The 17878-nt window shown below is 37.7% G+C and overlaps 1 protein-coding gene across 2 annotated transcripts in view; it reads left to right on the top strand.

Annotated features, from left to right (window-relative positions):
- AK8 (adenylate kinase 8) overlaps positions 1-17878 on the top strand; it is a 73876-nt gene that overhangs the window by 29258 nt on the left and 26740 nt on the right. For both annotated transcript variants that reach the window (XM_030001025.2, XM_030001024.2), the window contains 2 exons: positions 2404-2493; positions 15706-15847. In XM_030001025.2, the coding sequence (XP_029856885.1) occupies positions 2404-2493; positions 15706-15847 (232 nt within the window). The remainder of the gene's footprint in view (positions 1-2403; positions 2494-15705; positions 15848-17878) is intronic.

The raw sequence follows: 17878 nt of genomic DNA, 5'->3' as shown, positions 1-17878 counted from the left end.
GGCCCAGAAAATTCTATGTGAGGGTTGTTCATGGTTAGCATGCTAATGTTAAAAAGTCCTATAATATGAGTACACAGCTTGGTGATAGGATCAATGCAATATATGTCCATGTTCTATAATGTCTTCTAATAGTGAAGTAGCCATAAATTATTTTAAACAAATGTCTGATATCTCTAAAATTTGCTGATTAGTCATATCCTCTTTGTTAATTAAAATGCAAGTTTGTTTCATTAGTATTCTTTCAATGTATACCAAATGAAAAAATCAGAATTAAGGAGGTAGTGATTTTTTTATCTTTGGGAGATTCTTTAATTAGTGGAACTCACTCAGTTGTCTATAGTTTGCTAGTGTCTTCCCCGAACTCCTGGTGAAGTCAGAAGATTCCATTGAACATGGATTTGGCTTTACATGTGAATAACAACATCAAGATCTGAGTGGTATTGTTTTCAGTTACAGGTTTAGTAGATCTGCTCAGAAAAGAAATAAATTTTTTCAAGTTCAAACTTGAACCTTCAGAAATAGCCGTATACTTTCCATATAATCGTTCCAACTAATGGCTAGATTGCAGATTTTATGCAGTTCCATTAAAGGCACAGAAACAGCTATGGAACTATCTACCTCTCAGTTTAGGGGTTTAGGTTTAGTATTTTTGTATTTTAAATCTTTATTATTATTTTAGTCTTTAAAAAAGGAAACATGAATATGACTAAAATGATATCCAGTAAACTTGAAAAATGTAAAATTAAATTGTTTAAAAATCTATATTACAATACTGATAAGTACAAATAAAATTGATAGAATGTTTATGCTATCAGTTTTTAATATTGTTGTGTTTTATAATTTCATATTAAAAATAAATATGTGTAGATTTATTCAAAGCTGTATTTTTAATAACTGTATAATTGGCTTAATGAAAAATAAAACATGTTTGAATGTGTTGACGAAAATTAACTTGTTCTTTTGTTTCCTGAATTATTTTTTTTAAACTTTATTTCTAAAACTGCAAGTTTGATAGTGTTCTCATCTAGGTCAAAATTTGCTTTTTTTTTCTTTTAAAGTAACTACTATATGAGAGAGTTGCAGCTCTTTTTACCATATACCATTACCACTGCTTTACCCATATGTTGGATTTTATTTTAAGTATACTGTAAACCAAATATTAGAAGAATTAAGTATTTAAAACAGAGTCAGAACACCATCATTTTTCAGAATAGTATTCAGTGTATACGTAATTTCCAATTAGGCCATTGGGATTGAAGCACAGGCTTAAAAATTTAATCCTATGTTTAAATAGTGTCATGAATTGGATTGAATTTAGGTGTATACATATTAGTTGTCTTAAGTTGGGATCTATGCACTGAGTTTCTATTACGCTTTTACACCATTTATTTTGAATATCAATTTGCTTCTCCAGGACAACTAGAGACTGTTAAAATTTGTGTTTATCCCTTGTCACTTAAACTTCATCAACTTTGTCCAAGAAATGTTCCCGTTCTTACTCTTGTTTGCCAAACAGTGTGATTAACAGCGATAAAGTGGATGAAAGAGCTTGCTTCTTTTTCCACTAAAGTCAGTGCAGCTGTAGATGTTGGTGCTATTGATTTCAGAAGAGGTGGAATCAGCTTGATTATTAATTGAAAGGTCATGCAATAATGTACAGTGACTGTTACCTAATATTAACCAAAACTGAGTTGGAACTAGGACTTGTGATGTTGTGTAACCTCTCCATGGCTTAGTTCCCTCTGTGTAAAATAAGGGTCAGGACAGTTGTATTTAACTCACGTGGGGCAGTAAGACTCAGTAACTTTGGTCAGAAAGTGCTGTCCAAGCCCGAAGTAGCAGTGTTTCATGTACAACTGTCCTGACTAAAACTTTAAATCTGCATCTCCTGGTGTTCTGTCTATTTGAAGTCAATGATAACATTGCATCAGCACAGTTTTTTAAATACAATTCTTACATGATCATTAAATGATCCAGGGAGTCACTTCCTTGAACTGCGTATTATCCCACACCTCCAGCAGTGCAGTTCAGATGCTGTTCAGCAGGTCTAACTTTATTCAGTAATTACAAGTTTATAAAAAGTGCAAACTGCTAGCAGTCCCTTGAGTTATTATTTCAGAAACATATTTGATTAATATCTTTCTCTCTATCTCTGTTTTTAATATGTTCTTTGCCAAATGTATTCTTTTTTATTCAGTATTCTCCCCTGCTCGGTCTCTTTGCTTTTTGCTCAGCTTGGCCAAAAAAAATAAATATCCTAACAACAAACCCCCAAAACCTATAACTTTTATTTTATTCAGTGACCTTATTCCAGTATGCAGCTTCTGGGTTTTTTTTCCTTTTCTTTGTTGCTTCCTTTTTAAAATTTAACCTTGTGTCTTTTTTGTTCTTCCTTCCTGTTAGTTTGCTGCGGGCAACTGCTAAAGGAAGCTGTTGCAGACAAGACAAAACTTGGAGAACTCATTAAGCCTTATATTGACAATGGATACCCAGGTAGGGCACGTTGTTTTCTCATTACACTGTAGTTACAAATTTGTGGCAAAAAATAAATGGTGAATGAATTTTTCTTGGTCAGCTTCTAATCTGAGTTACATCAGAGTAATCTGGAATTTTATTAATTCCATTCATTACATGTGATTTGTAGCACTGTGTAACAGAGGCTAGATTTCTAAGATCTTCAATATCTTGAAAGCAAATCGTTAGTTCACTCTTCCAGTGAAATTCAGGTTTCTTGTACACATTCCAAAATTTGAATTCCATGTTTTCATCTCTAAATCAAAATCAGAATTCTGATATAGATGTATAATTGTAAAATGTTTAAACTGTTATTTAAAGTATTGTGTTTCATTTTCTCTGTTTTCATACGTGGATTTTGAATGCTACTGTAGATTCCTCTACTTTCATGCAAATATTTTAAACTTAAACATAAAGTTTCTTTGCACTTCATTTCTATTAGCATTTTTGGTGGTAGGAGGGGACTACCACAAAGAATATCTAAGCATACTTCGCTTTTGGAAGGCTCTGCAGTGATTTCAGATAAATCATAAATACTGTAAGCTCCTTAGGGCAGCAGCTTAAACCTACATGTTTGTTAGTTGTCTTGCACAAGGATAGCTCTCTGTATGTGGTGGGTATTAAAAATCAGAAAAGATCTGTAGTTCTAAAGGATAAGTTGTATTTCAGTAGGGTGGAAGAATGTTTATATTGCCAAATTACAGTGGCCTGGAAGAGGAACTTTCAGTCCTGTTTCTGGCAACAGGCCAAATGGTTACCAACGATACAAATATAAGGAGACAATCTTGCTGAAGATTGAGAAATCTCAGTTAAGCTTCAGTATTAATGGAATTTTGAGCAAACCGGCCCTGAGCGAAGAGAAATCTTCATTGTCTTTTATTTTTGGCAAGGAAAGTCATTTGGTGAGGTGGAAAGCTTGAAAGTCCCCTTTTTTGCACAATAGCTTAACTCTGAGACTGAATTACACAGATCTGAAACATGAGCCTATAAAATTAACTGAGGTTCCCTTGATACCATACCAAGAGATTCAGTACTTTTCTAAGCATTTCAAAAAGACCTTTGGCAGCCTGCAGGTTTGGGTATTCTATCCCTCTGTCAGTCACTTTATCAAGCCACAAGGCAATACATTTTAACTCTAAACTTCATCTCTAGTGAATGGATTGCATTTATTCATAATACACTAACTCTGCTAGTTCAATGCATTAATTTTCTGTGGCAGCTACCATTTTGCTGGGACTAGGAGCTTATGTGGGAACCATGGGAATGGAAAGCATGAATCTCTACAGCCTGAAAGAGAGAAGCTGGGTCCTCTGTAACATAGACACAGAGATCTAGGAGAGGATTTTCTGATTTAGTGATACTGCTAATCAGAATGGCCATTTAACTCAAAGGCAAGAGATCTTAGCATATCTTAATTGCAATGTATCCTAGATCTTCATGTATGGAAATAACTTTTTTGTGGGTATAGTCTGATTGACCTGAATGTGGCTACTTGTGTATACAGTCTAACTCACATGTGGAGACCATTTTAAGCTCTGGGCCCATGTCTTTTTAGTGGTATCCATTAAATTCAGAAACTTATGTGTATGCTGTTATTTCACTTTCTTCTCATCTCTGAAGTAGAGAACAGCCACTGTAAATACCTCGCTCTCTAAATTTCAGTTATGGCTGAGATGGGAGTTTGGATGATCTGTTTATTCAAAGATAGGTCCTTTAAAAGCTTTGTTTACTAAAACGCTCTTTGTGTATTTTATAAACTTCATCTTAACCATTAAAGTTCCTTAAAGGAGATACCAAAAGCATTCCCAGTAGAGTAAAATAATTGCACAGATTGTAATTCTTAGCCAGTCCTAAAAATATGCACATCCTTCGTCCAAGGGAGCTGCTTTCATTTCAACAAAATGAAATTGAAGTTGTAATTCCTTTCTTCCTCCAAATTAGAAATTATTTCAGGTTTAGATTAATTTTTTTTAATATAGCATGCAAGGATAAAGCTGTGCAACGCTTCTGAATGTTAATGGGAATCATAACTATATTTCTGTGCATTGTGCTAAAAAATTCTCCCTTAGTTTTTGCTTGTATGCACATATATTTTATTTGGTAGGACATACTACAAAATTAAGGGCTGAATAAAAATAAATATTATATAGCAATACCAGAAATAATAAGTTCTGTCATTTTGCTAATCCTCCTCTCCCAGTGATAACAAAGAATGAATTTACATTAGTAAACACTAACAAGAATTCATTACTGCCCTCACAAGAGCCTTGGAGAAAATGAAATAACATAGGGTACTGAAGAGGAAAGATGGGCAAAGAATCCTTGCTCTCTTGCTACAGATTTACTAACAGGTTAATACAGAGGAAAGATTCTCATGCTATTACTGACTACATTAAGTTTCAAGAAAATCACATTTGAAAAGAGTTAGTTTAGTCAATAGCAGACTGTTATAACTGGAAAAGCAATTAGAACTTCAAAATTTTCCTTGCATTTCTAGTTCTGTACTGAGTAAACTTAGTTGTTCCTTTGGGCCAGGAATCATGCAAGTGATATTATCACAGAATACCCTGGAACCAAAGACAAACCATGAGAAACATTGCACGCAAATCATTACTAGTCAAAATGAAACTAGTGCCATAAAATCTTGAGAGCATGCCTCATTCTTAAAATGCTCACCCTTGGGACTGATCTCAGTGTCGTTTCCATTCTTGTGGACACAACTGATGGTGTACAATTAGTCATTTAAGACATGCCAACAGGGTATGTTGTGGTGTCATAAAAAAGCTCAAAACCCAGCTTATTCAAAGCTAACTCGTTATTGAGTTATTGAGGCTGTTCACTGTCTATTCTGTTCTAGTTCTGGTTGACTAACTCGGATCTCTTCTTGGTTTTAGGATTCACAAACATTCTCTGTATTGTTTTTTCCTGTACCGCTGCTTCATGTATACAACATGTATTTCAAGAACAGCCCAGACAATTCTATTATTCACCCCAGAAGACAACTCAGTGCATTCCCATTTTCTGTATTTTCCAGTGTTTGCTGTCTTGTAAAGACCTTGTCTCCTGCTTTATCAAACTTCTCAGTTTTGTATATGGTGATTTATTTTGCTTAATGAAGGTAGCATAGATATTTTTGAGCCCATTAATTTTTTAATTCCCAGGACATTCTAGTCTACAGTTGGTGCACACTAGATATTGAAAAATGCATTTCCAGTGAAAAGTTCAGCAACGTGACTGCTTTCTGTCTGTCATAAACATATAGTTGTTCTTTGGACAACCAGTCTGAAATGCACAGACTTTTCCTTTAGGATATTGTGGTTTCCACTGAATGTTGGGCAATTATTGCTAACTATACTCTGGGCAGAAAATTAGCAGCATGGGAGTCTGAGACCAGTCTTCTGTTCACTAACTCCAGTTAGTTTAAATCCTGGTCAATGATGCTAAATTTAGCATACACAGTTTGCTTGGGCAGCCTAGGAAGACTTGCACTTGGAGTAAGAGGTGAGCATAATGGCCAGAACCCTTCTGTAGGCAGCAGGACAACTCACATAAATTCATTATGTTTGATTCCTTCTGAAATGTTGTGAAGAGAGTGGTCCTCCCCTTCTAGTAATTCAGGCTATGGACAAATGATGCATATGTAGATAGCCCATTCGTAGACCCCACAGGCTTGATGAAGACCTTTATGCAGAATTTGTGTCCCCAGGTTGCTGTAATTCTGAGGAGGGCTAGACTGCCTTCTGGACCTGTCTCATTGAAAACATGGGCACACATTAATTCAAAGTTCCATCTGCAGGATCTATGTTCACAATTTTAAAGGTGTCTGTCAGAATTTGGTACCCTGGGAGAAAAAAAAAAAATGCAGAAAGCATATCTGCTTCCCCCCCTCAAATGTCCCTGGTGTTTGCCCCTTGAGATGTTTGCATTTTATTAATGAAAATAGAGGCAGAAGCATTTTGGCATTGGGGGCATCACAAAAATAGGAAAGGTCATCAGTCAGTTGAAAAGAAATTTCAGTGTGTTCAGTTTTCCATGTTCTCATGGTGAAATAGTGTGGAGTGATCACTGCTAATTAATATATGTGTTTGCAAGGCTGCAATAAATGGAGCCATGAGAAGTGAGATGACAGGAAAACAGCAAGAAGAGCAGGGCGGGGGGGGGAAACCATCCCAAACCAGTAAGATTCTGCTTGTCAGTTGGGAGAACTGCTATTAGTTTGAGTAATTGTATTTTCCACCAAAATGAAGATTCAGGTGGTAAAGAGAGCTGATTCCTGGAAGACAGACAACATTGCACTGTTTGCAGCCTGTTAGAGTTGAACACACACAATCTGTGTTGTTTTTTCCCCTTCCTTTTTCTATTTTTTAAGTAGTAATATCTGAAGCTGTCCCCAAAGGCAGTCTGCATGTGGGGGGTAAAATCTGGAATTCCCTAATTTCTCCTATTTTCTAATAAAAACTATTACTGTACAAATGTAGATTTTTTCCCCCCTTATTTTAAATTGGAATGGTTTTAAAGGGGTGCTTTTGGTATAGCCTCTGAAAGTTGGGGTCCCCTGGTGATTGTGATCACAGTCTTACTGAAAGCACTTGGGGTTTTTTTTTTGACATCGAATTAATATTCTCATCACTAAGTGTGAAGTACAGATTTGACAATAGAGCAGCTTCCTCTTTGTTAAAAACTTGCAAAGAGTTTCAGAGTTGAAAGGCTGAGTAAATCTTTATATCTGAGGAGGTAAGCTTAGTGTTATTTCTTGTTTTTAACAGCGCTGTACTGGCGAGCTGCAAGCTGTCTGAACATTGGAGAGAGACCCTTTGGGAGCTCCATTGGTTTTCAGCAAGTCTTTGCATGCAGTGTGTTTGTACTAGCTGAAGACAGCGCATGGCTCTCTAAATAATTTACAAGTTGATTAATAGACTCACATGGGTATAATTAGAAGAGGGAGAGACAGCAGCTACAGTAACGGGTACAGTGCTTGGGGGAACTAGAGACTTTATTTTTTTTAAAGAAACTTTCTAGGGTGCTGGGCGTTTGAAGATAAGTTGGGAAGAGCTCAGTGCCTCTTCTCTTTTGAAGTGGAAATAGGACAGTTTGAATCCGTCGAGTTTAATTTTTCACAAGCTTTAGGGGCCCTGCAGTGCAACTCCCTTTTTATTATTGAAAAAACTCTCCATTTTTCTTTCATTTTTCACACACATGCACACACATGCACGCATACACACACACACACAGAGCCCAAACAGTATCTAATAAACAAAATGATTTTCTACTTTAAGTTAGTTTTAAAACGATGCTATATGTTCACCTATATGTGCACCTCAATCACAAATATACTGTGTAAAGTTACAGAGATATTTATGAATACACCATACTTTAATTTATGCATTTTTAAGAAACCTTCACCTCTGTTTGACAATGCTTTTGAAGTAGCTCCGTTTTTCAAGTCAAACTTTTGACTTTTCCTCTGGGACTGCTACAAAGGTTTTTTTATGGAAAATAGGTAGCAGTCTTTTTTCCTACTAGGAGAAAATTGGTGGTCAAGAGAACAAAATAAAATTTAAAATTTTTTTATTCCATTTTAGGTGTCCATATTTTAATAAAAGATACAAGGTTGTAGAATAGAAAGTTTTACATGAAGGCATATAGGCAGTAAGTTGTCATCTTCTTTCCTGAATTTTACTTTTTTTATGTGTTGAATCACTACAATATGATAAATTAAGAGTCCCCTTTTCCTTTATTTGAAAATCTAGAATATATTTTTCTTTATTCTACACAACATGCAATAAACAAAATTGGCATATCTGGCTAGCTGATATTTAGGGCTGAAGTAACACTTGCGAGACTCAGTCTACAAAGATATTTTTAAAGGCCACCCCACTTAAGAGTAAAAACAAAACAAAACAAACCACCCCAAAAAGCCAACCCTGGAAGCCAGATCAGGCAACATAAACGTGATTTTATTTAAGAATCTAGCGCAGTTGTTTTCTGGAGCAATTGTGATAATCAGTCAGTTAGTGGATATGGTCCCGCCCGTATAAATTTTGCCAGTCTCCTGGTTTTGCAGCAGTATTCACCATTATTATTGTTCCTGGAGTATCAATAGTCCAATATTAGTGTCATAGCTCACAGGGATAGTGCTGCTGGAGTCTGTGGGTTTGCACGAGGGAGTTAAAACGTATCAGGTGCCCACAGTTCCCATTTTTGGTCAGTGAGCATCATTGTGCACCACCAAAGTGCCACAGACCCTCAGGGGTTTGAGTGAAGTTGTGGCCCTTGGCTGTACGGGGCCTCATGGTTGTCAGGGGCTTTTAAGGAGCAAAGCACAATATAAATGCTAAGTATTAATCTTTTATATTTATTTTGATCTTTATTGCTGACAGTCATTCTTAAAAACTTAGAAAAGTGGCGTTTCTTTTCCTGCTACTGTTCTTGCAGCACTAGCTCCTCAGCAAAGGGCTGCTGGCTTGAATTCTCTTCAATTTTCTGTCTGGAGTTTGGGATGGGGAAATCACATGAGGTTTTATAAGCAAACTGAAAGGAAAAGCACGTTGCATACTGGCAGCGTCCCCTTTTACAGTCTTCAGAGTTCAACATCAAATTCTGGCTTTGGCTCTATTTCACTGGGTTTCATTCATACAGAATCAGGCTCCTGTATGAAACAGTCTTTTTTAATGACAAGCAAAACATTTAATAGCTCTTGTGTATTGCTTTACATTTTTATGTGTCCCTTTAATGTGGCCGGTAGGTGTCAGGAGGAGCGGCAAGGGGGGGCACAGGACTGGGCGGCTGATCCCACTGTTGGGGATGTAGAGTGCGTGCTGGCACCAGGCGTCGGTGGTAAGGGACAACAAATCCCTTAACGTCCTCTCTTCACATCACATGGTGAAGCAGTATTTGGTATAGAAAGCCAAGATGTTTTTCACCATGTTTGTCAGACAAAATTTATTATTTTTTTAATAGTATCACTGTCAAAAAGGGGTTTGTAAGCCGAATTCTGCCCTCTGACAAGTCCTGTGTTCTTCAGTAGAGCTGAACTAGTTTAGAAATAAGGGGGAAATAGGGAACTTGGTTGATAATGGAAATGATACCTTAGATGGGTTAGAACTGCGGTTGCTGTCTTGTGTCTAGCTGTATTCTCTCTGCAGAAGCTGAGGGAGTAAAAAGAAGTAGTGCAAGTATACATTTTGTTACTAGTTTTAGAATCTTTCGGGTTAGAGACATCCCTGTGCGGTAATTCAGAGTAGCTTTTGTCTTGCAGGTGGGTAAACTGAGGCAGAAAACCTAATTCAACTCGAGCCACGCCGCAGTCAGTGAGCAAGCGTGGTTGGGAACCCAGGTGTGTGGATCTTGACCTCAGTGTCAGCCCACTAGATCATCCTGTGACTCACTGATAGCCTGTGCCATTAGGCAAATACACACAGACACTGACAACATTGCAGAGGCTATTTTTAAGGAAAAAAAAGCTTTTTGTGTTTGTATGCTGGATACTGGATTTGGATTGAATTTCCATTGCTCAATCTGAAGATGCCACTAACAGGTAAAGCAGTGTAAGGGTCTGGAATCTTAGCTAGTCACTAAATGTGATCAGATGTAGATTCTGGAATCTCTGGCTTGATAACTGTGAGAGAGAATCATGCACTCCTTTAACATGCATTTCTGAAGGTCTTAATTTATCATGTGTCATTTGATAGACAATTTGGGATCATACCTGCTTTAAAAATGTCATCACTTCCTCTTTAATGCAGCTAATTCCTACTTTACATTACTAAAAACCTCAAAAAAAAAGAGGTTCTATTATATTCCAAGAGGGAAAAATATTTAAAACGTGGAAATGAAATATTTTATCATATTATTTATTTTACTGTATTGAAATAATTATTCCAATTCTTACAGGAAGCCATTCTCAGCAGTGCTGTATATGTAAAATGAGCGAGCGGAGACTGTCTTTCTGTGTAAATTTTCCATTTGATGAAATTACTAACTAAGTGTTACGGTCCTTTGCAAATGCCATGTCAATATTATTTGCGTTGTTGCCTCTTTAGTTGCCGGCTTCACATGAGCTTCAAAAAATCAGAACTGCTTTCAGCTTTTCCGTGACAGCCCGGCGGTGTCCCTAATTAAGGAGGACTAAGCAGGCTCCGGAGCGATCTCCGTTTCCGTGAATTACCGAGATTTCGGCGATTACAAGACCCTGCCGCAGCGGCGGCTGCTGCCCGCCGGGCGGGTACCGGCTGCCGCCGCCGCCCCGCGCTGCCCGCCGCGCCCGGCAGGTGGCGGTAGAGAACAACCAACCGCAGCGGGGCCGAGCGGGGCCGGGCGGGGCCGAGCGGGGCCGAGCGGGGCCGGCCTCCACCCGAGCCCGTGGCGAGGTCCCCTTCGCTTTGCTGCATCGGAGCAAAACCGGGAGTTTTCCTCCCGCCGCCGCCGCCCCCGTTTGCATTGAAGACACACTTGGATTATTTTTTCTTAGTTGCAGTAAGCAAAATGGGCTGTATGCTATGAAATGGAAAAACAGCCCGTTTTCACGAATCTGGTGTGTTGGCAGGGTTAAATTAAAATATCGATCAACCTACGTGATGGCAAATCGCTATTAAATCATTCTCAAACACATTAAAGACAAATTGATAAAATCTCTGAGGACCTTAATGTGGGCAAGAAAATAGAATACTTCTCTGAAAGACCCAAATAAAATGATCCATTGTGAATAATCCAGAGTTTATAGAGCAATAAGATAAGCAAATCTCATGCTTTGCTAAATTTGGGATTGACAGGACAATCCAGGAAAGTAGCCTTTGGCAGTAGCTTATACGCTGGGCAAGATGTTAACTGTCAAGCACTGGGATCAAGCCTCAGGCATCTGAATTAACTGTGAAAGTCTTCAGACCCAGCTAAAAAAAAAAAAAAAAAAAAATCTCCAAGAGAAGGATAAAGGGTAAATGGACAATAATGTCAAAAGGACCTTAAACTTTTTACAGCACAAAACTGACAGAATTTATATGCGCAAATACATTTATGCTGTACTTAGAATCGAGGTTTTTATAGGTTTGGAGAAGTGAGTCAATACCCTTCAAAAGTCTGTGTTAAAAAGAAATATATGGAGGAGGAATCAATTTAAATATGATAATTGTATAGCTTGGAGCACTGACAGCATTGAAGCTATTGGAGAATAGTGCCCTGTAATCTCTCAAGTAGTGTTTTTGCATTTCAGACTGTGCCTTTAATGTTCTGTTACTTTTGTCTTGAGCAGATGGTATGATTTTGTCAACTGATTGCCTGATACGGTTTTCTATTAGTCCTGCAGATCTAAGAGCTAATAGGCCACACTCCTATGAGTTTCATGAGGAAGTACTTTTCATGAGAAATACCTTATACTTGTGAAAACCTTTGAAGCTCTGGGAAGTAAATTTATTTTTTAAATGGTCTGCTGGAAGGTGCTGATTGACAGCCCTGGAGATAGAAAATCTCTGGGTGTCCATGCAGCCGTTCCAGCATGAACAGCAGCACTTTAAGCCTCTGTTCCCTGTACCCTGCCTGATCATACTCTTGAATTGATTAGATCACTTCTTAGGTCCACAGCTGCTAATTCAGCTGCGTAGTCTAGACCATTAACATGGTCGAGACAGGCTGGGAGATAAAGGAGGTATGGTGTGTGGTATTGATGTTAGGCAAGAATGTATGCATGAATGAATTACATTTCTATATGGAGCTGGTTGTGGCCTCATTCTGCCATGGATGCAATTTCTGAGGTTCACCGTGACCTTGGTCCACAGCTATGTACAGTGCTCTCAGCACAGGGTATCACTGTAGCTCAGCAGCTCTGCAGCATTACTTCTGAGGGGTGAATTTTGCTCCTGTACCTTGATTTTTCGCCTTAATAGAGATGTGCTTCCACATTACCTAATCTCGATATCTCTCTGTAGCACACTGTAATTTTTACAAGAAACTTATCTTTGGACTTCTCTAATGATAAAGTAAAATCTCTCTAGAGTCTCATTCCCCCAACTTTCAGAGTTGGAAACTCACACAAGCTTATGTTGAAAAGGAATTGATTATTCAAAGCTCTTGTGCTTCATAATCTACTTAAAGCATGTAGATTGACTGTCTCATCAGAAAAGCTCTCAATTTTACTTTGCTATATAGCCCGTTGGGTCATGTGCTTAAGGCCAGGAGACCCCTGGCTAGTTACTTACAGACTGTGTGCCCCTCCAATTACGGGTTATTAATTTGCCTTACATTCAAGAGACAGTTCCACATGAGTGAAAAGGAATACCATACTGCAGAGTTCTTCATTACCTACTCTGTCTGTACCACAGCAAATAAGAATAATACTGATTTCTTTCTTCCTTTTTTCTCCTTTTTTTTTTTTTCCCCCTGGTCTGTGGAAGATGTTTTACAGTTTTAATGCAGCTGTTTTAAGTGTGACTGTTCCTGTTCAAGGGCAGCTGATGTACTTTGTAATGCCATTGAACAGCCAACAAGCTATGTTCCCCTATTGTGTTGAAGTGATAGGTATGTTTGCTAATCAAGAGGAGAGCAGAGCTTGCTGTCTGACTTGTTTATGTTTTATTTCTCACCATCAAGCTTTAGAGGGAGGCACAGAAAATATGTAAGCATCTATATTATTCAGTGATGCATATATGTACATGAGTGTACAAACAATCTAAAGTGTATTGCTGATATCTTCTAGTCAGTCATCGCTGAAATTAGCAAGATGTCAGGGTTACTACATATCCACAGCATTACTCAAAAAACCCCAAACCTGGCATGCCATTAGATAAATTGTTAATTAATTGTCACTGCATCTTGTTAGATTTTTTTTTCTCTTGTGATTGCTTCAGATTTGTTCAAAGTAGAGGATTTCAATCATCAGGATTCACAGAAGGCCTATGGGAAGAGATCAGTTTGAGCAGATGCTGTCTGGTTCCCATCACAATTGCTTTTTATTTTTCTTGTGGGCTGTAGTGTTTCTCTTTCCCATATGCAGGGTGGAAGCAATTTGGCCCCTGGAACTGGAGAATCTCTTATGATCTGCTGGAAGCTCAACGGCACAGTATACCCACTTAGTTCTCTGTGCCATTCCTGGGGCTTTCAGCCTCTGCCCTGACTCCCTGTTCATCTCAGGGATGTCAGCTCCAGCAGAATCCTACCTTAGTGCAGTTTTACTCTTGGGTTTGTAGGTTTCATTCAAATCCTTTGCAAAACTCTCTTTAAGCATACTGAAACTGTTTCAAAAAACCCATGTAATTTGGCACCTTTGTAAATCCGTGTTAATGATTCCAGTAGGAATTATGATAAAATAACATGCATCAAGACAGAAAGTTTAGTGCTGCAACCAGAAATTCAAGACTACCAGGAAAATTCCACTGGTCTTTGTATGGAATATGTTTTGGGGAAAGAGAAGGTGGGATGGTTTTTTCCTTTCTTCCTACCAGGATGTCTTGGTTTTGTATTAGTTCTTGTAACCTGGAGAGTAGGGAGAACTGCCCTACAAAGAGCCCTGAAACTCCTCTGTTATCCTCTCTATGCCTGCACGCAGCTCAGGTCTTAGATAGATAAGTGTTATCTGTCTAATAACATTTCTGCCTGCTGCTGCACTATTGTATAGTTAATTTGATGAATCCCACTTTTAACGGAATGCCTAGTTTTGCATTGTCGTTTTGTTCTCTGTCAAGTGTCTGGTTTTATTCCATTCCTTTTTTCTTTTAGCAGATGGAGAATATTGCTCTCCTTAACTTGTTTTTTTATAATGTGAAGTGGGTATCCTCAATTAATACACTAATCTGTTTTCTAATTAATTCCCTGTGGTTTTCCTCCCTTTTTGCTGGTACACTGAATCCTGAGTGCAGTTCTGTAAACTCAGTAATTTGATTATTTAAAGGAGAAGTAATGAATTTCATGACAGAGGTGTAAGTCTTTAGGAAATGTTAAATTTCAGGAAGCAAATGGGTTCTATTATTGCGGTTTAAAACCTGCTTGTACCCAGCGTATAAATGTGCACTGATAATAATACACTCTACTAAAATACAGGCGCATTCCTGTCAGCTAGTCCTAAAGCGAATTGCATTGTTAGAAATCTGACGCATATGCTCTCCTACAAGCACTTGTTGTTGTATTTTTGTATGCAGATGCGATGGCAGGGTGAGTATCAAAACATCAACGTTCCATGATGTGGATTTATGTAGCATTTTTTATCGCTTGTTTCCAGTAGAGGCAACAGTGTATTAGACATACTGTACAAATAAAGAGAAGGGACTCTCATTGCTTCTTGAAAATTGTTTTGGCTGCTTCTTTGGGAAGTAGCTTGAGGTGATTTTGCTGGCCTTTCTTTGGGGTTATTTGACACTAAGCCCAACACATTGCAAGAGTGCTTGGAAAATTTATAGTCACTCTTGTTGAATCTAATCATTTAATTCTTCTGTTAAAAAAAAAAATTTACATGATACATAACTTTAAGTATCTTGATTGAAATACTTCATGAAGGCTATAGTGAAAATATGCAGGATACCTCCTTACCACTGTGTCCCATTAATAGCATTTTTAAAGCTGCATAGTAATTGTAATCCCAGTCAGCATCTTGCTGATGTTCTCTCTTGCCCTAAAGAAAAATAATAATAGAGCAAAGAGAATTTTTATCTCTAAAATTAGGGAGTCATCAATGCAGTAATTACAGTAGTTGAAATACATTTTGGAAATTTATTTCCAGTTATAAAAGCTTCAAGCCTTTGGGCAAATTGGAGAAATATCGCATCTAGCCTGCTGTGGCTGAACCATTATCATCTGCTAAGCTAAATACAGAATGCCACAGAAATTTCTTTCCTGTTTTAGGATTTCTTTTACACAACTCAGGTCATTATTTTTGCATTTTGATAAGATTGTGTCACACACTTCATTGTGACATCAGCCCAGTATGGCTGAGAGAAAAAGTACACTGCAACATTATGTAGGCATCAGTTTTTACCAAATACTTTGCTTTAGTCCTACAGTTCCTTGTGAGTTTGGGGGTTCCATAACAGCACAGTAAATATGCAAAAGTCAACAGTAACTCCTCTCTCCAAAATCTATCAATCATAAACAGGAATAACTCTTTGTGTTTTAGCTCCTGTAGCAGTCTAACCAGAAAAAGTAGTGTGTATCCTCCTTAATTGCAGACTCAGCATACAAAATAAATGTCATCTTTTTAATCCTTTGCAGTCCCAGACAACCTTGTTATGAAGATCCTGGCAGAACGCCTAAACACACTAGACTGCATGACCAATGGTTGGGTGCTTTATGGCTTCCCAAGAGACATAGAGCAGGGAGAACAGCTGCAGAAATCACATATTATTCCAAACAGGTAAGATATAAATTTAGCAATCACGACATTACATAGATGAAAAATCTGTTTATGGAAAGATACAGGTCTTTATTGACATTGTATAGGCTATTGCATCTTATTTATTTATTCCTTCCTTAGCTAGAAAAAGGGTCTTGCTCATGGAGAGTAGGAAATAGTGCATTGGCCTTACAAATCCTCCAGATGGCCAAACTGTGGGAGTGAGAAGAGGTTTGTTCTTCTGGTTATTTGTTTGAGTTGCCTCTAAAGGGAAACCATAAGAAATGGATTAAAGTTTGGATTATATCAGAAGGTGTATTTTATTTGCAGCAGGAGCGGGGATCTACATCTTCTTTCTTTAGCATTGGCATAATATTATGGAAATATATTAGTATTGCGAGGAGCTCGTTATGAGACTTTTGGGTTTTGTGAAATAATTAAAAACAACATGAGAATTATATTTTATTTGAGCTATAATGAAGTGTTCAGAAATGTAATATAAGAGAAATGAGCATCAAAAGAGAACTGTTATGACTGCCAAGCAAATAAAATGGAGTTATTCTTTACAGCTGGTCCAAGGGTGGTGAAGGTTTGAAATGCTGGTGTACTCATCAAAGCTGAGAGGCTTCTCCATTCCCCTCCAGGAGTTCCTGGTTCAGTCGATACCACTGGCTGACACAGTGGCCATTCCAAAGGCATACATTGGAAATGTGTATTCTTTATGCTTCCAGGAAGCTTATTCTTATCTAAAAACTAGTTGTGGAAAAGGTGTATTACCCACATAAGTGTTTAAGTTGGCAAAGTTACTCTTCGTATGTCTTCTGTGTGGCTGCCCTCAATCTCATCCCGACTCCCTATCCAGGGTGTAGTGGAAAGATCTAAAAGGGTAAGACTGAGTTGGAGAGAGAAAAAAGGAGAGTGAAAACGGAGGGAGCTAGCAGTCATGCTATCAAGGTTTAAAAATGAAAGTATATGAAAACAGCAGTAGCTTCATTTATTAAAGCTAAGACAAAATACATCTTAAACAGGAATCCATGAAAAAAGGGAGAAAGAATCTTGAAACTTATGCTAGATTCAGTTAAATAACATTTCCCGTGGATTATTCTTCATGTACATTTAGAATGTAGGTCCTGAGTCCCTAAACATGTATCTGAGTACCTGACATCAGTGCGAATACTCAAGTGGGTGCCATGTGCTCCTTTACAGTATCGAGACCTCATCAAGTGAGGAAGAACAACTCATTATAAAATTGTATGTGTGGAAATTTGGCACTGATCCATTTGCTTAGCTTCCATTTTCTTTTAAGAGCTCTGCACATTCATATCTGAGTTAAGAATTTGGCCCCTACTTTTTTATACAGGGGTTGAAGTAAGGGACAAAAATAGACATCATGCTACCTGATTGATTTTGGAGCTGATATTTTCCATGAAACTGAAGTAGTAGGTATATAAGGGAGAAAGGGTGATTATAAACAAAAGGACATATTGCAGCATAGGATAGCAGGGCAGTAATTCAGTTTCAGTTGTGATGCTAGTTATAAAACACTATCTGCAGAGGTGGTGTTTCTGACATCAGGAGAAAAACCTGATAGAATTATAGCCTTGAAATCAATCTGGGAATAGGATGCAGAAATCTATAAATCAGACACAGAACAATCTACAAAGTCTCATTTTTAGGAGGGCTCTGTTGATGAAATTAGATTAAAATAAATTTACATATATATCAAGTTTATTATTAAAATCTAGTCACATCAGTAAACAAAATTATTTGTGAAAGAGTATGTTACTCTGTGTTTTGAACTCAAAGTAGACCTCTTTGGCTGATCAGAACACAGAGTTATTGTCTGCTTGTCAAGTCACAAATCTATTCCTTAGAGCTAATAAATGGTTAGTGTTCAAATACTATGTTTTATCTGACTCCCACCTCATAAAGCTAGTACACATAATACTAAATTATACAGCATTGAGCAGGATCAGTCTCCTGACTCCTCCATCTTATGGAAAGAAAAACAAACCTAGTAATTGATGGTAGAAAAGAAGGAAAATAAAGTTA

Source organism: Aquila chrysaetos, chromosome 24 (genome assembly GCF_900496995.4).
Source record: "Aquila chrysaetos chrysaetos chromosome 24, bAquChr1.4, whole genome shotgun sequence".
Taxonomy (NCBI): Eukaryota; Metazoa; Chordata; class Aves; order Accipitriformes; family Accipitridae; genus Aquila; species Aquila chrysaetos.
This window is presented reverse-complemented; position numbering and strand designations above follow the sequence as displayed.